Source organism: Pelodiscus sinensis, chromosome 2 (genome assembly GCF_052426305.1).
Source record: "Pelodiscus sinensis isolate ZL-2025 chromosome 2, ASM5242630v1, whole genome shotgun sequence".
Taxonomy (NCBI): Eukaryota; Metazoa; Chordata; order Testudines; family Trionychidae; genus Pelodiscus; species Pelodiscus sinensis.
This window is the reverse complement of record NC_143053.1, coordinates 60,490,141-60,513,569: the sequence shown is the minus strand read 5'-3', so window position 1 is coordinate 60,513,569 and position 23,429 is coordinate 60,490,141. Positions and strand designations below refer to the sequence as shown.

Below are 23,429 nucleotides of genomic sequence, written 5' to 3'. Positions count from 1 at the left end.
TGAGGTGGCACCCTATTTAGGGCTAAAAGTAACAACATTTCTAGCCAGCATGATTGTTTTATTAAAGTTTTTTTAAAGTACACGCTAACCTGCAGAGTAACAAACTCAGCTGTGCTGGTTATATTTTGTCTCCGTTCTCCTGATTTTCATACATATGATAATCCACTCATACCCCTACATCTCTACATATTCTGACTCTCCTGTGCTGATTCACTCCCCCTCCCAGCCGTTTTCAACACTTCACTCCTACATTGCTCAGTTATGGTCACGATTTTGACAAGTTACATTTTGCAGCTCACAGAATACAAAGAACGAAATAAAAATCAGTAAAGTGGAGTTATATAACAGACAATCAAGCAAAAAAGAAGGGAGGGGAAGTGCATAAGAAGAAAAACTTAAGAACATTGAAAAGAGTATAGGGTAGAAATGTAATGAACATATGACCAAAGATTCAGTTTAAAATTCTGTATTTACTTAAACTTTGAAATCATTTCTAGAAAATTAATAATGAATACCTGATCAAGACAAGAAACAGAATGTGTGTATTGGCATTTTACTTCATGTCATACTAGCAGACTTACCTGGCATTTCCTAAGTCAGGGGTGGGCAATAATTTTTGGTGGGGATGCTATGTCAAGATTTTAGAAAGTGTTCAAGGGCCACACTTTCCTGGAGGAGGTGCGAGGTCTAGGTTGGAGGTTGGGTGCAGAAGGCACACGGGGTAAGAGATTGGGATGCAGGAGATAGCGTGGGGTCTGAGAGGGTGTTTGGGTGGAGGAGGGAGTTGTGACCTGGATCAGGAGATTGGGGTATAGGGTCAGGGAGGAAGTGTGGGTGCAGGAGAGGATTCTGGCCTGGGGGAGGAGAGTTGCAGGTGGTACAAGGTCTAGGAGGAAGTTGTCACCTGGGGCAGGGGATGCAGAGAGTTTGGATAGTGATCTGAAGGAGGGAGTAGGGGTGCCAGAGATAGGTAAACTCCTCCCAGCCAGTGTCTCCTGGCCAGGAGGCTGCAGCATCCCCAAGGCAGGCTGGGTTCCCTGCCTGTTGCAGCCCCAGCCCGCTTGAAAATACAGGCTGCTCCCTTCACATGGCTCTCAACTCTGGATGGGGGAAGAGGCTTGTGCTGCTCCAGTCTCTCAGGCCAATCTCTGAACTCTGATTGATTGGCTGTTTCCAGCCAATAGGAGCTGAGAGATTGGCTGAGATCAGTTTTTCTTGGCCAGTTGTTTCTGGACAATAGGAGCTGAGAATTGAGCTGGGAGGGGGAGATTGCATGAAGCCTCCCCCTTCCTGCAGAGCAGAGAAACACAGGGACTGTGTTTCAAACCGTGTAGCTGCATGTGCCTGAGGATCCCAGCAGGATGGTTCATGGGCCAGATCCGGTGGCTTAGTGAGCCGGAGCCAGCCCCCAGGCTATATTTTGCCCAGGCCTGGCATAGGTCCTTCAGGGTATAGCCTTGGAGATGTGGGGGGGAGGGGCGCGGTGCATGAGGCTGGGGACCAGGGGCATGTTCTCTACGCATATGCCCTAGACTGCCTGTTCTTTCCCCTTTCCCCCACACGCAGGCTACACCCCCAGGGCCTGTTCTTTCCTCCTCAGCCCACCTCATGTCTGTTCTTTCCCCCTCCCTCCCAGGCCACCCCCGTAGCTCAACAGGGGTCTGTTCTCTCCCCCCTCTGGCACTGCAGCCAAGGGCAGGAAGGGGAAGAGTTTGGTGTGGGGGCGCTACTTACTAGAGATGGTAATGTATATCAATGTACATGGTTAACTGATAAGCCCAGGCTCATCAGTTAACCCTCACAGTTACATGCTCCCCCACTCTCCTATCTCTGTATCAGAGAGAGCGGGGAGGAGGGAGGCAGGAGCTGAGTTGTCCTGTCTCACCTCCCTGCTGCCTCCCACAGAAGCATCAGTGCAGGGCGGGGGGAGAAGAGGCAGGCGCCAGTGCTCCACCCACGTGTAAACGTGTAACATGGGATGTTAAATATTGGTTAACTGAATAGCCGGTTAACCTCATGAATTCTTATCAGTTATTCAACTCTTCTATAGTCCCTGGGGTTGGGGCCAGCCGTCAATGTGCTCGGGCCCCATTCCCAAGGAGCCTCCTGCTACTCCTTGCTGCTGCCTCTGTATCAGGGGCAGCAGTGTGGGGTACCAGGCAGGAGCTGGTATGCAAGAGGAGCCAGTTAAAAACGTACTCTAGGGGAGGGTGTCTAAGCTCCCAAACCAAGCACGAGCCGGAACTGAGCCAGGCCGGCTGCCCGCCTGGCTCCTAATACACTTTAAATGCAGAGCAACAGCAGGGGTAGATCCAGAGATGGCGCAAGCCAGGACTGAGCCAGGCTGCTGATGACAAATTTACTGGCGGGGGTGGGTTGGAGAAAAATGCATGTAGTCTACAGCATTAACCTATAAGCTTTTGCATATCAGATAATCGACTATACTATTACATCCCTACGTGTAACCACTGAACATTTAAAAAAAATAACATGTTTTAACATCCCTACCACTTACTGGTGCGTTGGCAGGCACAATGGTGGAGCCGCAGCCCTGCTAGCCACTCCCTTCGTGGTACAGCTCCCCTCAGTGGACACACTTCAGGATAGCTCATCCCTGCATTCTCATATCTTATCCCCCAGATCAGCCAAGCAGGAAAGATAGCTCAGTGGTTTGAGCACTGACCTTCTAAACCTGGGGTTGTGAGCTCAAGCCTTGTGGGGGCCACTTACGGACCTCAGGCAAGTCTGGCAGGAATGATACTTGGTCCTGCTGTGAAGGCAGAGGACTGGATTTGATGACCTTTCAAGGTCCCTTCCAACTCTATGAAATAGGTGTATATATCAATAATGCAGCCCTTCCCTTTTTAATTTATCAGGGGGAAACTGTCCTTTTCCCAGGACTTCCAGTTGACTTGGCACATCAGAATAGATTATTGTAATGAATTCTGCACTGTACTATAAATGAAGACCAGAAATATAAGAGTGCAGCTACTAGCTGCTGCAGTGTGTCTTGCTAAGTTTATATTGCTCCTGTGCTCACTGATCAGAACTGGGTTTTCAGTTTTCCAAGTGTATTTGAAATGTTGACTTTTTTTTTTTAAGCTTCAGGATGGCAAATTTCTTTGGGACTTAGCAACAGTGATATTCCCTCACGTCTTTTAATACTATAACAATTAGAGATCAGCTAGTGCTGTCAAGCTAAAAGCTTACAGGTGAAGGGAGCTTATGTATGTTTTTTTAGTGTGTGTGGGTGGCTTGATTAAAATTTATTTTCACATTCTCAAAACTAGTTTGAGCCAAGATGTTTGAGTTTACTTGTTTATGCATTAAATAAAGAAGGGGTCCTGTGGAAAAAAAAGTGATTATGTAATTAAAAACTCTCATAACACTGCAATTCTTTATTATGGCTTAGAATGTAAGCATGCATCGAGGCTGAATTAAGGTTTGATGGTCAACCTTAATTCTGACATTTCATGACTTCTGAGTGTTTGAATTTAAACCCATAATGTCCTCTTAACATAGTCTTGCTGTATGTAATCTATCTGGTCTGTGCATGAGTCCATTTGTTCAAGAACTCCTCCGAAACAGTAAGAGCTAGGGGCACCAAATTTGGCATGCAGCTTCCTCTTCTCCTAACTTAAAGCAAGGTCCAGATTTTGTTGTGCCAAGATGACTGAAGCCCTGGGAAAAGGACAGGCTTTTTCCATAAAATGCAAAGAGAGGGGCTGCTGTTCAGGGGGATGGGATATGAGAATGACCACAGGGAATATGCAGGGGTGACCTATCCGGAAGAGTGTCTACTGGGGGGAGCTGTACCATGAAGGGAATGGCCAACAGAGCTGTGGCTCTGCCATCTTGCCTGCCAGCACACCAGTAAGTGTTAAGGATGTTAAAATACGTTATTTTTAAGATTTTCAGTGGTTACACTTTTACATGCAGGTGGAAACACTGCTCATTATGGAGGCTTAATTATGCCAACCTGAGAGCTCTCCTCTGCCAATACAGAGTGCCTACACTGGGAGACCTTACAGTAGCACAGCTGCAGCGGTATACCTTTGCCATTGTAAGGTCTGTAGTATAGACACATACTGTGGCTAGGTCTACACTACACCTCTCTGTCGGCAGAGGGATGAAAATAAAGCACATCAGAAGTGCAAGCGAAGTGGGGATTTAAATATCTCACGCTTCATTTGCATAATCACGTTCTGGTGCTGTTTCGAACAAGTGCCATTTCAAAACTGAAACCGTGGTTTAGACGTGGTTCTGCAGACAACTAGGAGATTTTTAAACAGATTGTGTACTCCTTAAAAAACGAGGAGTACAGGATCTGTCGAAAAATCACCCCGCTGTCAGCAGAACCGCATCTAAACTGTGGTTTCAGTTTTGAAATGGCACCTGTTCGAAACAGCACCAGAAAGTGATTATGCAAATGAAGCACGGGATATTTAAATCCACACTTCATTTGTACTTTCGATGTGCTTTATTTACATCCCTCTGCCGACAAAGGGGTGTAGTGTAGACACAGCCTAAATGATTTGCCCAAGGTTACATGAAGTCTGGGGCAGGACAAGGAATTGAACTCTAACATCCAGACTTCAGGCTAGTGTCCTAACTACAGGACCAACCTTCCTCTCTCTCATTTAGATAGAAAGAAAGTTATATCCTTTTTGTTTAGCACAGATGAGGAAAATAAGGCGTTGGACACTGCTGTTATGTGAACTTCCCTAACATCTCAGAATCCAAAACAGCCCAAGACACAAATCTAAGTATACTTTGTACTCCAGGGAAAAATCTGCGTAAAAAAAACCCTCTGCAAAATTCTGTGTATTTTACCTGTCAAAATAACACAATATAATCATGCCAGTTTCAAAAATGTGGGTAATTTATTTCAAAATACCTGTCAAAAAGTATGTCTAACAATACAGACAACAAAAAAACATTAAAAAATATTTTCTGACAAATAGATTCCTTACTAGCTATATTAATAAAGAACTTTGAATAATAATACATTTAAACTATAAATGCAGATCTGTATTTCCTGCATCTCTCAGAAGCAGTGCAGAAGGTTGGGGGAGCAAAGGGGAGGGTCAAGAAGGAGACAAATTAAAGGGGTGTAATTGCTGGGAAGGATCCTGGGAATGAACGTGGAGGATTGTTGAGTGTGGGGTGGAAAAAGAAGTATGCAAAGGGGGTTTTTTTGGAGGGGAGGGCAGGGTTAGGTTTTGAGGAACATCCCCATGTACACCTTGACTGACCCCAAGCCTCTCCCATTCAGTCAATCATATCTGTCCCGTCCCCATATCCCTGAGCCCCACATCTCCCCTTCCTCATCCTCATCCTCATGTGTGCTGTTCCCCCACTCAGTCACCACCTACCCACACATTTTTGCCCTCATTGTTTCTACACCCATGTTCTGCCACCCCATCCCCATGTAGCCTTGCATTCCCACTTCCATTCAGTCCCTGCTCCAGTCCATCCCCCTCATTAGCCCTTTTGAATCCCAGTCTATATGACTCTCGACCAGCCCAGTGCACCTTTCTTTAAGATTGCAGAAAATACATCAATATGCTTTTGAAAAAGGAAGTAGCAACCACAAATGCAATTTTTGGACCTGATATGAACCAAAATGTACGTCTGCAAGTTTTCTGCTGTTAATATCTAGCACGTGTTATAATGCAATTAAGTATCAGAGGGGAATTATGTATCTGGAATGATAACGTCAATACTTTTGTGATTAATTTTTATATCTAATATTTTGTCTTTGTCTTGGAGGTTTATTGAATTACTTTGGGTGCTTACTTACATTGCAGTTATTATGGCATAAAACAGGGTTGGACAATAAAATGGCAACAATTCACCAGGGCTAGCCTCTTGTGGGCCCCTGCCACAATATTTACTTGTACCTCCACAGGTATAGGCGATCACAGCTGCCACTGGCCAGAAATGGAGGCACAGGTAAATACAGCAGTGTGGGGTCCTGTCAGGGGCTAACCCTAGCAGACCAGATCTGGGCAGGTATTTATCCACCCCTGGCATAAGCAGAACAATGCTGAAATCAACACACTCTCAGCCTGATTAAATTACTACACTTCTAAATTCTACTACTATATAAGGATTTTGGTGCATAATTCTGGATTGGAATTTAAGAAGTTTGGGTTAAATTTCCTGACTCTGACCCAGATTTCCAATATGATCTTGTACAATTCACTCAAACCTTGCCTAGACTTCAAAAGTTTCCCTTTCTTAACGATGGGTGCAGATGTAATGATATTGAACATAGGTTAACTACAAGTGTAGATCAAGGAAAAGAAGTATTCAGTATTTCAAAAATAAAGGCCAAACACTACAAGCCTTTAATCTCTTTGTAACTCTCATTTGTAAAATAGTGATAATGCTATCCTTCTGGACAAGGTGTTGAGAAGATTAAATTTGTTAATGTTTTCAATGCTCAGATATTATGATGATGGTCTCTATTAGTATTTTAAATTGTAATTTCATAACATCAGAATTTACTAAGAACTTGTGTAATATAGAACAAATGAGTTAAATAAGTGTTTATTTACAAACAGAGGTATTTCCTATTTTAGTTGCCACATTTGCATAAGCGGGAGGGGAGGGGGAAAGCAGACTATATCAATACAATGGATTTCATCTAGTCCAGAAGATGTTAGAAATATTTACCATAAAGTCATTATATACATTGTAGTAGTACCCAGGAAACATTTAATTGTGCTAGCCACTGAAAAAAAGTACAGTCCCTGTCCAACAAAGCCTATAATTGAAATACAGAACAAGAGACAGCATATGGATACAGAGCACAAGGAAACAAAAGGAATGCTGGTCAGCACGATGGACAGCAGTCTCTGCATACCGATCATTTGTCAAAGTCCTGACAAGCTCCCTCTGCTGGAAATTTTCCAGATCACTATGAGGGGATCCATGTGCTAGATCCCAGAATAGGAAAAGAACTACTTGCCGCTGGTTTGGGGTCCCACACACACTCAGGGTGCAGATCCTCCATCTAGCACTCCATCCTAAAACTTTAGGACATATGGCCCATTGCCTAGAACTCTAGAACCAGTGCTGAAATTGGGCTACAGTTTAACTCTCTCAGAGGGCACATGTCAAGGTATAGCATATAACAAAGGATTCATATGCAGCACTGTTTTTTCTTTAATAGCATAATTAGTACACATATCTATATAAAAATAATAAACCCTATAACATTTCACTGCCTCAATTTTCTCAGTACTTTTTTTGCTTTGGCCAGTGTGATCTGGAGCCATCCAAATAACTTCTACTGTAGTGCATACGTTGGGCTCTGAAACAAAGCCTTCTCCCCAGTTGGCCTCATCTAATCAGGACCAGTACATTCCCTCCCCCTGTCCTATCCAACTTTCCTGTGCCTTACCCCCAAGTTTACATGCCCCTCTTCTACATCAGGCTTCTTTGATAACTTTTCACTGTTCCAAATAGGGATGTAAAATCCGGTTTAATTGGTTAACCAGTTAAACATTATGTTTAGCCAGTTAACTGACTGAAGGAGGCAGGGAGCTGTTCCAGATCCTACCAGTTAACCAAAACCAGTGAGCTTATCAGTTAACCATTTGCATCCCTAGTTCCAAAGCCCTTCTTCCTGCAGACTAATTTAGCCAAATTAATTTCCCAGCCCGGGTAATCTCCTTAATGCAACTACTGTGTTGTCAAGAGTATAGCCAAAGTTGACAACTCTCCATTCTCCCTGGTCTGGGGAAGACATAGCCCGTACCAGCCCATTGTGGATTCCAAAGTTACATAAGAGCATTCAGTGATACAACAATTTTCATAGTATCAACCATAATTCGTAAATTCCATACAGGTTCCTCAAATCACTATACCATTGTCAAATTGGGTGGTTTTTGATTATTTACGTTGGAAAGGCATCTCAGTAAAGGAGTTTTAAGAAGGAATCTGATGGAAAACAATGAAGTGGCTTTCCAGATGTCTGTTGGGAGCTCCTCCCATGCCTGATGGGCAGCCTGGAAGAACAAACAAAGGTGCCTGTTTGAGACATAAAAGTCACCTAATTTCTTTAAAAGCCTTACCATTTTACTGTACTGACCTTCTGAATGTTTGTCACCAAGCATGCCTATTTTTCTTCATTTTTCTCAACTGTCATCTGAAAATACTATGTTATTACTTAATATACAAGGTTGTTTTGTTTTTCTTAAAATAAAAGACATTTTTGGAACAGTCATATAAATGCTGAGTAAGAATTCAGGGGAAAAATCTGTAGTATCTACTATAAGGAAGAGGACTGTACAATCTATCATCTTTTACCCAAGGGGCATGCAAGATGGTCTGCAGGTAGGACCAGCCCGCAGGCCGCTTTGCTGGGACCCTCAGACACAGAGCAGCCAACTGCTTTAAGCAGCTGCCTGCTCCCTGTGACACTCTGTTCTGGGCCCTGGAGAGAGAGGGAAGCTTTGCGCACTGCCCCCCACTCATAGCAAACTCAGCTCCTATTGCCCCTTTCAGGCCAATAGCAGCCGAGAGATTAGCCTGGAGGTCAAGGACAGAATGAAAAGCCTCTATCTCACCTTCCAAATGCCTAGAGCAGAGAGCCACAGGGAACAGCCAGGCATTTTAAACATCCTGGGACTGCAACAGGCAGAGAGCCTGCGTCAGAGTCCTGCAGGCCCAGGTAAGCGCCTCCTGGTCATCTCATACCCCCACCCTGCCCCAGGCCACCACTTAAACCATCTGCAACCCCTTCCCCTCCTCCAGGTCACAACTCCCTCCCAAGCCCTATACCTCTTCCTACACTACTCCTCCAGGCCAAAATCTTCTCTTGCACTAATATCCTCTGCCCCAGGTCACAACCCCCTCCTTTACCCAAACTCCCTCTCAGACCCCACATCCTCTCCTGCACTCCACTCACCTACCAAAGCTCCCTTCTGCACCCAACCTCCATCTCAGACCGTGTACCCACTCCATAGAAAAGTGCGACCCTTGATCACTCACCTAAAGCTTGGCATGGTCCTGGATCAAAAACTACTCCCCACCCTTGTTTTATCCATTTATAGGTCTAATTCCAGATAACTTGAGCAATTCTGAATATTCAGCATAGAGAGAGTCTATGAATCCACTCAGTCCTACTTCTTTTTCAGCCAATCACTAAGACAAACAAGTTTGTTTACATTTATAGGAGAGAATGCTTCCTGCTTCTTTTTTCCACTGACACCAGAAAGTGAGAATGGATGTTCCGGGGCACTTTTGTAGTCGGCATTGTAAGGTATTTCCATACTAGATAGTCTAAACATTTGTATGCCCCTTCATGCATCAGCCACCATTCCAAAGAACCTACTCTCATGCTGATGACACTTGTGAAATTAAAAAATTGCGACTGAACTCCTTGGGTGAAGACTATGGCTACGTCTACATTGGCATGATCTTGCGCAAATACTCTTTAACGCAAGAGTTCTTGCGTGAAAGTATTTGCTCAAGAGAGCGTCTACACTGGCACGTGCCTTTGCACAAGAGATGTGCTTTTGCGCAAGAGCATCCGTGCCAGTGTAGACACTCTCTTGCGCAAGAAAGCTCTGATGGCCATTTTAACCATCAGGCTTACTTGCGCAAGAAATTCATGTTGCCTGTCTACACTGGCCTCTTGAGCAAGAACAGTTGTGCAAGAGGGCTTATTCCTGAGCGGGAGCATCATAGTTCTTGCGCAAGAAGCACTGATTTCACACATTAGAACGTCAGTGTTCTTGCGCAAGAACTCCCCGCCAGTGTAGACAGGCACCATGTTTTTGCGCTAAAGCAGGTGCTTTGGCGCAAGATCGTGCCAATGTAGACACAGCCTATATGTCTCTTGTTCTGTTTGATCCACATTCTGCCACTTATTTCATGTTACAGCAGTCTCAGATGATGGTCCTGCACATGTTTAAGAACATTTTCATAGCAGATTTGACAAAATGCAAAGAAGGTACCAAAGTGTGATTTCTAAAAATAGCTACAGCACTCAACCCAAGGTTAAAAAATGTGAAGTGCCATACAAAATCTGGCAGCCACTTCCCACAGCTCCCATTGAATACAGAGAACCACGGCCACTGGAAGCTGCAGAGGGCCGTGCCTGCTAGTGGTCTGTCAGCAAAACATCTTGTGGCCCATAATCAGATTACTCTGATGTGCTGCATGCAGCCAGGGGCTGCAGGTTGCCCATCACCGCTCTAAAGTTTTACACTTTTATTTTTAATGCATTTTTGTACATAATACTGCATTTGTAAGTTCAAATTTCAAGATCAAGAGATTGCACTACAGTACTTGTATTGGGTGAATTGAAAAATGTTATTTCCTTTGTTTTTTAGAAGGCAAGTATTTTTAATCAAAAATATAGTGAGCACTGTACATTTTGTACTTTATGTTGTAGTCAAAAATCAATACATTTGAAAATGCAGTAAACATTGAAAAAAAAACCACCTATTTAAATTTTTTTATCACGATACTAGGGCTGTTGTATGAGTGAAAAAATAAGTTACCTAAACAAAAACATCCTGATTAAAATGTTGAACAGAACCCTCAGATGTCAGCTACTAAAACATATTTACCTTTTCCATTATAATTCCACTCTGAAGTCTGAATAAAGTCCTTTTGGAAAATTTAAAGGTCTGTTTACCACAGTTTGCAGGAAAAAAAATCACCAGCACATTGATAGAAAGAAAAAGAGCAGTTGTACTGAATATGTCTACAAACAGACCCTCTTCAACACTGTTATTCATCTTGTAAAGTCCTTAATAGCACAGGGAAGTTGCCACCAGACCTAAAAGTCAAAGATGGTCTTACTGCAAGATCTCCAAGGTTTGAATCTTACAGGAAAAAAAAGAGAGAAATGCTTACCATTATAGCAAAGTCTTACTCTGAACATACATTGCTCAATATAAAAAAAGTAAACTTAACAGAATGCTTTTGGCTTTTTGAAAGAATGAAATCTTACCAACTGTGCACACTTAGTTTGAAAATAACTAATGAAAGCAAAAGGAACACTGACTCTGGAAAGCCACTTATATAAGAATTTATTGTAAGCTCTGGAATAATTTTGGAAAAGATAATGCCAGTGGTAACCAGCCATAAGAAAGCTAAAATATAAGTAATACTTGCTTTTCACCAGCATAAGTATTTAAACTGATAACATATGCTATCAGCAGCCTATTAATTTAGCAGGATGTTAGTCTGTTGCTATCAGACAGCTCAAGGAGGCTTCTGTGCTTCATTGCACAGTGGTAATGTTAACCAAAACATGACACAAAACGGAATTTTATCAAATTGCAGGCATCACTTTCTCTAAATGCCAGGAGATAACGTTGCTAGAAGCAACGTGTGCAGCTTCAAATACACAAGTTCCCACAGCAAAGAAGGGATGAAGATAAGGTGCCTAGGGTGTACAGCTCAGCTGAGTGTAGTCCGATAACTGACTAAACTGGTTGTGGGAGTGACTCGAAATCTTGCAAGAGAAAGGGTGTGAGTGACTGATGTGGCCCAGTGACCTCCTGCGCCATCGGGGAGGGGGGAGCCCGCAGCCCAACGGTCTGACCTTCCGAGCCGGATAAGGATGGAGAGAGATGGCGTTAAGGGGGTAACCCGTGCCTGGATGACCCGGGTGGGCACTAAGCCCGCACTGGGAAGGCGGCGAGGTCCTTACCTGGGACAGCTGCCTGGGGTTGGGGCAACCGAAGAGCGCGGAGCTGGAGCTGAAGCTGATGGCCCCCCTGCGGCTGAGGACATGCTGCGGGACCGGCCTGTCCAGGGGCAGCACCGGCAGCTGGTAACATACTTCCATTGAAGAGCCTCTGCGCTCCGAGCCGCGCCAGGGCACCGGCCGCTGCACCTGCCTGCGCGGGGAATCGCGGCAGCGTAGTGGAGGGAGGGGGCGAGAGGCGGCGGCAAACAGGCCAGAGGGCGTAAAACCGACTATTAAAAAACCACAGGGGGGCCCGGCTCCGCCTCACTCCCCCTGCACCCGCAGGCGTCGGGTCTGGCCGGGCCCCGGGCTCCCTCCTCTGCCAGCTTCAAGAGTCGCGTCGGGCGGGCTGGCTCCTGCCGGAGCCGCAGGGTCCCCCGGCAGCAGCCGCCGCAGGGGGCGGGGAAAGCGGCGCCGGCAGCTGAGCTCTGTCAGGGAAGGAGATGGCGAGTCCCGGGCCGATCCCCGCAGAGCGGCCGCTGCCGGGGGGAGCCGCTGTCAGCCCCACAGCCGGGCCTTCCGTGCGCCGCTCATGGAGGTGGGCACTGGAGCCCGGGGGGCCGCTTTGGGTGAGACACACTCGGCGCTGCTATTGTCCGGCACGAGGAGGATGCGGCGCGCGCTCCGGGCAGGAGGGGGCGGGGCGCTGCGGTTCCGAGCGAGCCGGAGGTGAGTGGGGCGGGGGAGGAGCCCGCAGGAAGGAGAGAGGCTGCGCCCCGGGCGGTCCCCTCACTGAGAACAGCCCCGAGCACAAAAGCCCAGGACAGAGGAGTCACAAGCCGGACGGACTCGTGCGTGTGTGTACGCGACGCGCGAGCCCGGCCGGCACCACGCAATGACGTCACCACGTCATAGGCGGGGGAATGTTGTAATGGGGGGGGGAGAAAGCAGGTCGCGTTTTCTGTGCGCGTGCGTGACATTTTCGCCGCTTCGAACGTTTCTGCCCTTTTCTTAAAGTAGCGCGCGCGCCTTGTCCCGCCTGAGCGCAGCGTCTGTGCCATTGGTGCCGGGGTGACGCAGGGGGAGGGGAGGAGTAGGGGTGTTTCCTGCACGTGCTAACGGCCGTTCTAATCTCACCCCGCGCGCGCTGCTCGCTCTGTGCAGCCCAGCCTGGGGCAGCGCCAAGTCTTGGCGCGTGGGGTGAAGGCGGGCAGCGACCCCGCCCGTTGCACCCTCCCCAGGCGGGGCAGGCAGCTGTGTTCAGCTCCAGCCGGCCTGGTTCCCAGTGGGAAACAGCCCCCCGCTGAGCTGGGGGCAGGTGCTGCAGGTCCTGCCCTAACAAGTCATCGCATGTCCGTGTTTCCTAGGGACTGTCCCTGAAGGAGGTTCTGTATCCCCAGGCCGACAAGGTCCCCAGAAGAGTCCCGGCGTTCACAACACTCCTCCCACGTACCGTTGTGGTGCAATCACCTTGCCTGTGTTGGAGAATTTGTGTCAGGCCTTAGCTCCATCCAGAACATTTCTGTTGTTCAGAACAACTAACTAGCCTCGTTAGTCTGTACAGGGTAAACTTACACTTTTTCAGTTTTTGTTTTTTAAGTTATTTCTGTTGTTGTTACTATTTGCTGTGATAGAGGTGCAATGGCTGCGTAGGGCATCAGGTAGAAGACATTTGAGATTCAGTGGAAAGTGAAAATGGTGTTTTCCAAAAGGCATAAATGTTGCTTAACCAGCTTTCAAATGATTTTCCATATTTTTCCATATAATCTGGAAGCAAAACAATTGTATTATGTGCAATGTGCCATTCGATATTTTCCATGAGTGGAGACATTTACAAAAGAAGAGGAAGGTGCTGCTAAATATAAAGCTGCTCTAGCATGTGCTAGTTCAACTACTTTTAGCAGTTTTTTCCACAAAGTTGAGCAAATAGAGTATGACTTTGCTTCTTCAGGAAGGAATAAATGCATATCCTATTAGACATAATCACAGTTTCATGTCAATGGCCTATATTTCCAATTTCACTAAAAAAAATTCAGAAACCCAAAATTCTTTGTTCTCTGACAAAGTGTGAAGAAAAACAGGTTGTACCTCCCTGGCCCAGCAACCTGAGGACCTGACCAGTCCCATACCAGGGAATCTGCTGGTCCAGGAGAAGTCAATGCCAGCCCCTCTGCTGCCACCGGCTGCGGGCATCCTCTCCAGCAGCAGTACGGTAGCCAGCATTGACCAAGTGGAGACTGAAGGAAGACGCTCAGGGGAAGAATCAGGGTGACAGTGGAGTCCTGTGGGTGGGGCCAGGATCGCACACCTGCATGAACACACCAAGTCCTGTGGCTGCCAGCCTACATTCCCAGCCTCTATCACTGGCTGCACTCCTGGCCATGGGACTACATAGCCACCCTGACTCTTTCCCCAAACACCCCCAATCGTGCCTTCTTCCCCTTCCTCCTTTCCTTCTGGATCTTGAGCACCACAAACTATTGTGGGGGCTCCAGGAGCTCTGGGAGTCTGGGGGCAAAGTTGCTGATCGTGGAGCACCCACAAGTATGCCGGATCACAGATGGGGCTGGATTACGGAGGTCCAGAGTATAGAGGTCGAACCTGTAGTCGCAAATGTTGTTGCTCCATGGGCAAATGATGAACTAATTAACAATGTGAAATATGTTGAATATGTGTCAATTTCTGCAAATGTATTAAAGCACAGATGTAAAATTGCTTCCTTTATGTACATTTTCAAGGTTTATGAAGGCTTTTCATGTGTGCAAACCAAATTTGTGGATTTTGTTGAACCTAAAGGAGAGACATGAGAACTTACTGCAGCTGAGATAAAAATATTATGAGTAAGTATGGAATCAAAAGTAAGATGGTAGCATTCTTAGTAAATAATACAAACACAAACTTTGGTAGCATATACAGATGTGGAAAAGAAAATGTGCACAATAATATAAAGATAAGTTTAAAAAGGGAAGTGGTAGACCTTGGATGCTTTGATCACATCACGCAAGCACGAATAGCAAGGGAGTCTCAATCCCAGTAAACATTGAACACATTCCAATTGAAATTTTTTGGTATTTTCATATATTCACTCTTGGTATGTGTGACAGGATGTGCATACCTGGCACTGGGCCAGGAAGATTTAATGATTGTGGGTGGAGGAAATCCCATCCCCCAGCCATACTGGGCATGCTCCTATGACTGGGGTAGCATAAAAGGGAACAGCTCAGCTCAGCCTAGCTGAAGAGGAAGGACCTGCTGGAGGAGCTTGAGAGGCAGACCAGCCAGAAGCCTCGATAATGGGAGCTGGAGACCTGGGGCAGCTGCAGCATGAGACTGGTACCATAGAGCCTGATGGCACAGAAATTGTGTGGATCACCGCAATGCTAGAACTGGTAGGAAGTGACCCAGGGAGGGTGAGTGAGTAGTATCTTTCACCTGAGCAAGCTCACTATGTTGCAGTGGGATTCCCTGCTGAGTGAGTGGTGGCTCACTCCCCAAATGACAGGGTCTTGAGTTGTGGCCTGGTAGAGTAGGGTGGGCCTGGATCCCCCAACTGGGGCTGCTTCCTGAAACACCTGAGACTCTAGCCATTAGGCTGTGCTGCCTTAAACTCCAGGGCTGTGTTATAGATTGTGGCCATTAGGCTTCACTGCCTTTGGATGTGGCATACTTACAATGTGACAGTATGGAAAGACCTAAAAGTTTTTGTGAGCATGTAGAACAAGAATATTGGAGTATACTGGGATACAGTTATGTCAGATGGCTGTTGGCATTACCTGCTTTAGAGAGGATCCTTCACCTTTGAGTTTCAGAGGGGTAGCTGTGTTAGTCTGTAACTGGAAAAACTTAAAAAACAACGAATAGTCTTGCAGCACCTTATAGACTAACAAAAACGTAGATGGTATCATGAGCTTTCATGGGCACAGCCCACTTCTTCAGATGAATTTTCCTTGTCAGACAAAAAATGCTCCATAGTTTTTAAAAAAATATTTGAAAACCCATTGTAAACAATGTGCTCTTGTGGGATACTACTGAGAGTGTCCAGTTCAGGACAAACTGCTGAGAAAAAGGGCTGTCAGCCAAAGACTGGTGGTCCTCCACGTATAAGGCATACCAAACCAGCCAAAAAGAGAACTTCTACCTCATCACACTAGTTAAAGAAAGAGAGAGAGAAACAAAAAACATGCCCCTTATTTTGGAACATCATGGAACAGTGCTTCCAGCAGATGAAAGATTGATATAAGTAAGCGAGCTCTTATCTAAAACTACTATTTATTCAGTTTAACCCCACATTGACATAAGCAATAGGTTCAGGATATGCCAAATAATTACCTAAAATCTGAGATGGTATCAAGTAATTAGCAGTAGATCAGCAATGGCTGGTCACTTTCCTACAAAGGAGTCTGGTGTCATAAAAAGAGACTAGATAATAGAGTGTACTTTGGAGCATTTCTCCCAAGCTATCCAGAGACTTTAACTACTTTTTACAAAACATCCAACTGGGCCATCACGTTTCCTAACTTCAATGAATTATCAGCAAAACATAACTTCAATATCAAACTCATCCAAGTTCAGTGTCTCCATCCACTTATTTTCTTCCAGTCTCGTAATTAGTTTACTCTTTTTTCCCTTTTCCTATTCTGATTACCATATACTGCAACTAGTATTTGACCTTGCCTGTAAGCCCTATTTATCCAGATTAAGCTTTAACTATGTGGTGTTCTATTTGATTAATTAATGGTGGAAGAATGTGCACAAATGGCAGCAATTCACTCAGATTCGGGGCAACACACAATTCAATTACCTCAGTCTCACACCAGTCTTTGTCATTGGGATCCCAAGATTCTTCCACATCCAAGTTGAGGTTATCCTCCTTGTGATGGAGCACAAATGCCCCGCCACTGGGCAGACACCGCGGCGGAGAGCCACAGACACCCAGCCCCGCCCCCATGTCCCTGCGGCGCATGCTCGTGCCAGACGCTGGGCACTTTAAATGCCAGTGGCGCAGCAAGTGGGGGAGGGGGGAGAGGAAGGTCCTCCGAATTGGAGGGCGAGGGGGAGCCGGGTGCTGGATAGAATGTGTCCCCTCTGCCAGGTGGGGAATTGAAGGGGCCACCCCCGGAGGGGAGAAGACAGGCCCCTCGGCTGGAGGAAGACCAGCCAGCGGCATCGCGACAACCCGGCAAGTCGTCTCCCGGGGAAGCGGTCGGCGTCCCGGAAGGAGACGATTGGGACTCAGGCACACAGTCGTGAGTGGGGGTGGTAGGAAGCAGCCCAGGACGGGCAGGAGCCCGCACAGTTGGAGGGTTGCGGAACAGAACCCTTCTCCATCCGTAAAGAGTCGACGTTGCTGACCCATAGGGCCCTGGGCTGGGACCCGGAGGTGAGGGCGGGCCTGCGTCCCCCTACCTTATCCCCCGCGTGATTGGGCGCAATCTACCCGGAATGGGCCAGAGCTGCACCCAATATAGCGGCTAGACATTGATTTACTACCCTGCCACCCCGAGGGGGGGCATTGGACTGGAATTAGGAACATTCGAGGGGTACTCAGGGTAGACTGTGACCCTGGAGTGGGGAGAGGGTGAAGAAAGCTATGACGGGTGAGTGGGTCTGAAGGACCAGATCAGGAGCAGGCACACCCACAGCGGGGGGGGGGGGGCGGGAGTCGGGGCAGAAGCATTGGCTTCCAGCATTCCCCCAGACGTCCCTCCTGCGGGCCAGAACAAAAGGGCGACATAGCCCTGGGGGGAGACCCCTTCCTCCCCAGGGCGGGTAAAAGGGGTATCCTCAGTGCGCCTCCCGACACTCCCACTCTGCATCACCCAGTGAATGCCATTAATGGATTATTATGATCCCCAAGATTGGCATGTGCCTTGTGGTCAGAAGAAAGGTTGCTGGCCTGGTGCCTACTGGCCTTCCTGGTGCTTTCCATTACATATAGGTTTTACAGTTTGGTTCAAAGGCTCATAGCACCCCCTCTATAAAAGGCTCTTAGACCCCCACTACTGGTCCAGCACCCCTGCCACCAGATCTGCAGGTATGTCCACAGATCAGCCACAGGCTGACACAGGCTGCGTCTAGACTGGCAAATTTTTCCGCAAAAGCAGCTGCTTTTGTGGAAAAACTTGCCAGCTGTCTACACTGGACGCTTGAATTTCCGCAAGAACACTGACTTCCTACTGTCTGAAATCAGTGCTTCTTGCAGAAATGCTATGCTGCTCCCATTTGGGCAAAAGCTTTTGTGCAAAAGGGCCAGTGTAGACAGCTCAGATTTGTTTTGTGCAAAAAAGCCCCGATCGCGAAAATGGTGATCGGGGCTTTTTTGCACAAAAGCGCGTCTAGATTGGCAAGGACAATTTTCCGCAAAAAGTGCTTTTGCGGAAAAGCGTCCATGTCAATCTAGACGCTCTTTTCCGCAAATGCTTTTAATGGAAAACTTTTCCGTTAAAAGCATTTGCGGAAAATCATGCCAGTCTAGACGTAGCCTAGCTGTTTTTCTTCCCATGATGTTTCAAGAGATTCAAGGATAGTGATGCTAAACAGTTGGATCTTATTGGATGGAAAGTCGACATATCCTTATCCCTGCAGATGTGAATAACTCACTTACCAACAGACCTTAGCTGTGAATTAAGGAAAATACATTTGGATGGACAGTATGTACAAGTTTGCAGATCAGCTACCTGAGGCTTCACAGAAGGAGTTTCAGGGTTTTCTCAAGGAAAGCTGCTTGGTGGCCAAAATATCCTTGTAATCAATCCTTCACACTGTGGACATTTTGGCCAGGGTGATGGCCTCTGCAATCACCACGAGGAAGAGTTTTAGTTTAAAATTTTTATCTCTGGATTCTGTTCTAAGAAGATTGTGGAGAGCTAACAGTATCCCTTCAGAGGCTCCATCTTAAGCCCATCTGTTCAAGCTAACCCAGAAAATCAGAGACCACTTACAGATGTAACTTGAAACTGACAGCTCTTTATTTACTGGAGGTGGGAGGGAGGGGAAGATTAAGGATACTGGACAATAATTATCTTATCACCCCCACACTGTCACACCAGGGATACAGAAAGAATGATGGGTTGTTCTCTAGCTTTTCTGGGCACTGCAGATGAGACCAGGATTGCTGATGGATCAGGATCACTAGAGCTGAGGAGGATAAGGATCCACTCACATGAGTATTCTAACTACCTCCAACCTTAATCCTTTTGTGATGCCCTGCCTGAAAGTTAGTCCTACCTACTTTGGGTAAATGAGTGTGGTTATGCTTCACTTACAATAAAATCCCCAGCCTGTTAGAGCTAACCTGTCATGAAGGGCAATGACTGGTGTCCAGGCTTCTTCTCAGAGTTGCTGTTCTTAGCACACTGTAAGACAAAAAGCTCCTCCTGCTGTTTTCTGATGCCCTTTATTGCCATCTGTTGCCTAGTAACTAGCTGAGATTTCTCCAGCTTCTGTTTTTACTTCTCTTTTCTTTTTCTCCCACAGTGAAAAAGTCACCCAATACGGAGCTACCTTGTCCTCTAACACAACCAAAAATAATGACTAAATAAAATAACATTTTAAAACTGTAAACAATAGCATTATTTGGCTCAGCAGAATTCACACTGGCTGCTAAATTCCAGCATTGTGCCTGACATTCCACCAGCTATCAAGGGCTTCTGTTTTGATGGAACAACCCTGTTAACAGACAAGACCAATTATATGCTTCACTCCTTCAAGGATTTTAGGACTACCCTGAGATCCTCGGAGGGGTATACGGTATATCCTGCAGATGCAGATGCACCATTACAATGCTTAATAACAGTTTCATCACCAGCATACTTTTGTCCAGCCCTCTCCCCCACACAGTTCAAAGAACTAAATGGGTATGATTACGTGTCTCTTTCTAATGTTAATGGAGGTGGAGTTGTTTCTTCTACCCTGCTTCCTAAGATTTGAAATCACTGAGGGTATGTCTACACTACCCTCCTAGTTCGAACTAGGAGGGTAATGTAGGCATACCGCACTTGCAAATGAAGCCCGGGATTTGAATTTCCCGGGCTTCATTTGCATAAGCGGGGAGCCGCCATTTTTAAATCCCCGCTGCTTCGAACCCCGTGCAGCGCGGCTACACGGGGCTCGAACTAGGTAGTTCGGACTAGGTTCCTATTCCGAACTACCGTTACTCCTCGTGAAATGAGGTGTACCGGTAGTTCGGAATAGGCACTCACATACAGTGAGCCCACTGACACCTGGGCAAAGGCCTCCCTGATAATAGGCAGAGGCTGCAGGGACACCTTGCTGGGTCCCCATGATCCCTTACGCTTCTGACACAACTCACAGCTTCAGCAATATTCCCGCACTGACCTGAACATGCGAGGCCAGAAGTTCTGCGCCAGCCTGTCACAAGTCTTGCTTATGCCCAGATGCCCTGAAAATGGACTGTCATGGGCCAACTTCAACAATTCCTCACTATATGCCTCAGGCACCACCAGCTGCCTGTGAGTCACTGCCTAGGAGCCCTGCGAGTCACTGCCTAGGTGGCGGGGGGGAAGGGGCTCCCTGTATAACAGCCTCTCTTGTATGAGAAACTTGCCTCTCTCTTCACTAGCGGGGTCCTGATTCCATGTGTCATCCCTGGTTCTCTCCAGGGATGCATCACTCTGCTGTGCCTTAATGAACTCCTGCTGTGTGCCCCTCGGCTCCAGTGCTATGTCCGACTCTTCGGACAACCGCTCTCCATCTCCCGCCGGGGACACACTCTGGGCCCGTTCGCCTTCCCCCCTGCTGCTACTCGCTGGGGTGTCTGCCTCACCCCCATATTCCTTCCATGATCTGGTCACCACATTAACCTGGCTAGGCACGGCCACTATGTTGTTCCCCACCAAGACATCAGTGGGAATCAAGTCCCGGACAGCCACCAAGACCTGCCCCCTAAAGCCTCCCCACTCAAGATGGACTTTAGCCATGGGCAGGCGCACTGAGTACTCAGACAATGCCATTATTGTCACACATTCCCTGGACAACATGTCTTCCGGTTTCACCAGGTGACCCTTAACTATCATGATATCGGAGCCAGTGTCTTGCCAGCCCCTACATTCGACCCCATTGACTTTTGCCTCCCTCATAAACTTTTTGCTGCCCTTCCACACCTCAGTCTGACATACCGGGTGAGCTCACTGCCTTCCCTCATCCCACCACAGGTAAATGGGTTAACGTTAGCCACTGCAGTGCTCGCATCTGAACTCAGGGTGGCATCAGAGGCCTCGCTGTGGTCTGTGTGACCTGCTTGTGTGCACACTGAGACAGAGTTGGTGCTTATGGAGCGACCAGGAGCTGCTGGCCTCGGGCTGCTCTTTAGGTCTGGACAGTCATGCCTCATATGGCTGGGTCTGCCACAGTGGTAGCATTTGCCCTGCTCATCCTTGGGGTGAACACTCCTGCCCTCAGGGCGTCTCTGGGCTCCCTTGTTAGATTCAGGGCTGAATCTGCTCCTGAATGCCTCCCTCCGTCTGTATTGTGGGGAAAGGTGCTGAGTCTTCCCCAGGGGTCTGTGCCCGTCCCGCACCCTTTTTTGGGTATTGAGCGCTGCCAACTCCATAGCCTGTAGGACCGACTCGGGCTCCCGATCACACACAGCTGCCCTGACCTGGTCAGGCACAATATTCAGAAACTGCTCCAAGATGATCAAATCCAGTAATTTCTCATAACTCCCATTTGCTTTTGCCCCCATGACCCACTTTTTATCAAAGCCCATCACCTTGTGAGCAAATTCCACATATGTACAATCAATCACTGGACATTTTAAAGCTTCTAAATTTCACTCAGTGAGATTCAGGGGTAACCGTGAACCATTTCAGTGCATAGTCTTTAAACTGTCCATAGTCTAAAGCTTTCTCCTCCCCCAGGTCATTAAACACCTCCCTGGCCTTGCCAGTCAGTCTTGTCATCAGGACAGGCATGTGCTAGTCATCTGGGATCCGGTTCACATGGCAAATACGTTCAAAGGTGGCCAAAAACTCCTCAATATCCTCATTATCATTGTAGATGAGACAGATCCTTTCCCAACTTTTGTTGGCAGGTGGGGGTGGGCTCTCTGGATGCGGTATCTTTTGTTGCTCTTCCTGTATTCAGAGTTGGAGTCGCTTGGAACTCTCTTCTGCTGATGTCTCATTCTCCTTTTGACGTATCTCGGCCAGGGCCCTCTCATGTTCCAGCTCCATTTTCTTCAATGCCTGCTGCTTTCTAATTTCTTCTGCAACAGCATCTGTGGCATCGGGTGGGAGCTGCTCTCTTGTCCGCTGATCCTTCTGCAGTAGCAAAGATGTCAGCTGCTGCTTAGTAGCTTTCTTCCTAAAGTCAATGCCTCTCTCTGAGCACAAATCCTTCAGAGCCTCTCTGTTCAGACTTTCATACTGTTGCTGACTCATTGCAGCTGCTCTTTAACTAACCAAACTTTCAACACCAAAAATCAAATTTAGCCGCTATGGTGGTCTGGTGCTGAAAGGAGCATAAATGGAAGAGACCACACACACCTAGCAGATCCTTAAATCCTTTCTGTGGCACAAAACTCTGAGATGATGGAATATTCTGCTTGGGTGGGAAAAAACAGTTCTGGCTGGTGAGAGTCAGCACAGCTCAAAGCCCTCTACTGCTGACAGGCATTTTGACCAAAATGGAGTCCTTAGGTCAAAAGTTCACTGCCTCCATTTTAATGGTTTTACATGAACTCCTTTAGTCCCAAAATATCCCCTCCTTGATCGATGGTATTGTGGACTACTGGACACATTAACCATCACACTACACATTTAATTACCTAACAATTATACAAATTAGTAATCAAGCCTTTACAGCAAAGTATTCAAGGCCAAAATTTTAAAAGAAACATACCTTTCATTGGACCTCTTAAACTTACACAGATATAAAGTTAAACCAATTACATAAACAACCAATACAAATTGTATAATCAAAATCACAATGGGATGGAGTAATATGAATCATATGGCATGTCATTCCACTAGGAGTAACGGTAGTTCGAATTAGGATCTTTAATTCGAACTACCTACTCTGTGCCACATGTAGCCACGGGCATGGAGTTCGGACTAAGGGGGATTTAAAAATGGTGGCGCCCTGGAACATGCAAATGAAGCCCAGGATATTGAAATCCCGGGCTTCATTTGCAACTCTGCTTTCAGATACCCTCTGACAGGTATCTGAAAACTTCTTGTTTAAATGTCTAAGTGCTTTCATTTCCAGGGGAAATAAATATTGTATAGAATATATGCCAAGCAGTCCAATAGTTTTTGAAGTAAAATGTATATGGATTATCTAGGAAGATGCACTGTGAATAAATTTGTCATGATTTACTCAAAAAGTCAAACACATAGCAGGTCGTTCATGCAAAGTTCACATTTCTTCATTTTACCAAATTTTATACAATTTATTTGTTCTGAGAGATTATTCAAAACTTGCTGCTCATGCAAATTGAAACATTCTGCATGGATAGTAGCACAAGTACGTCACAATATGTTCAGAGGAGTCAAAGGCCTGAATGGTCCTTTATCCATAATTACTGCTTTTGCATGGATATGATTGCAGATGGGTTATCAGACAGAATGCCCTCTTGCTAATGACATACAACACAGCAGTTATATATAGCTGCTTTAAAATTAGCCATTCATTAAATTGTGGAATTGTTTTTGAAGACATAATATAGTAAGTAACTATTCTTTATTTAAAAAAAGGTTTGGTAATAAAAGCCTCATTTCTAGTATAATTACAGAATTTGCCAAGATGACAT

At 46.4% G+C, this 23,429-nt stretch overlaps 1 protein-coding gene and 1 long non-coding RNA gene across 4 annotated transcripts in view; one reads left to right on the top strand and one right to left on the bottom strand.

Annotated features, from left to right (window-relative positions):
• The window catches only part of PDE7A (phosphodiesterase 7A), a 90,118-nt gene extending 77,554 nt beyond the window's left edge, over window positions 1-12,564 (bottom strand). For both annotated transcript variants that reach the window (XM_006127481.5, XM_006127483.5), the window contains exon 1: window positions 11,681-12,564. In XM_006127481.5, coding sequence (XP_006127543.2) covers window positions 11,681-11,818 — 138 coding nt within the window. In that variant the 5' untranslated portion in view covers window positions 11,819-12,564. The remainder of the gene's footprint in view (window positions 1-11,680) is intronic.
• Window positions 12,273-19,622, top strand: LOC149525278 (uncharacterized). 2 transcript variants are annotated; one of them, XR_016348753.1, is made up of 3 exons: window positions 12,273-12,388; window positions 14,398-14,499; window positions 19,136-19,622. It is a non-coding gene; the product is annotated as an uncharacterized LOC149525278 (long non-coding RNA). The 2 variants fall into 2 exon arrangements; XR_016348754.1 differs by lacking the exon at window positions 19,136-19,622 and adding an exon at window positions 16,752-17,897.
• The last annotated feature ends 3,807 nt before the right edge of the window (window positions 19,623-23,429 follow it).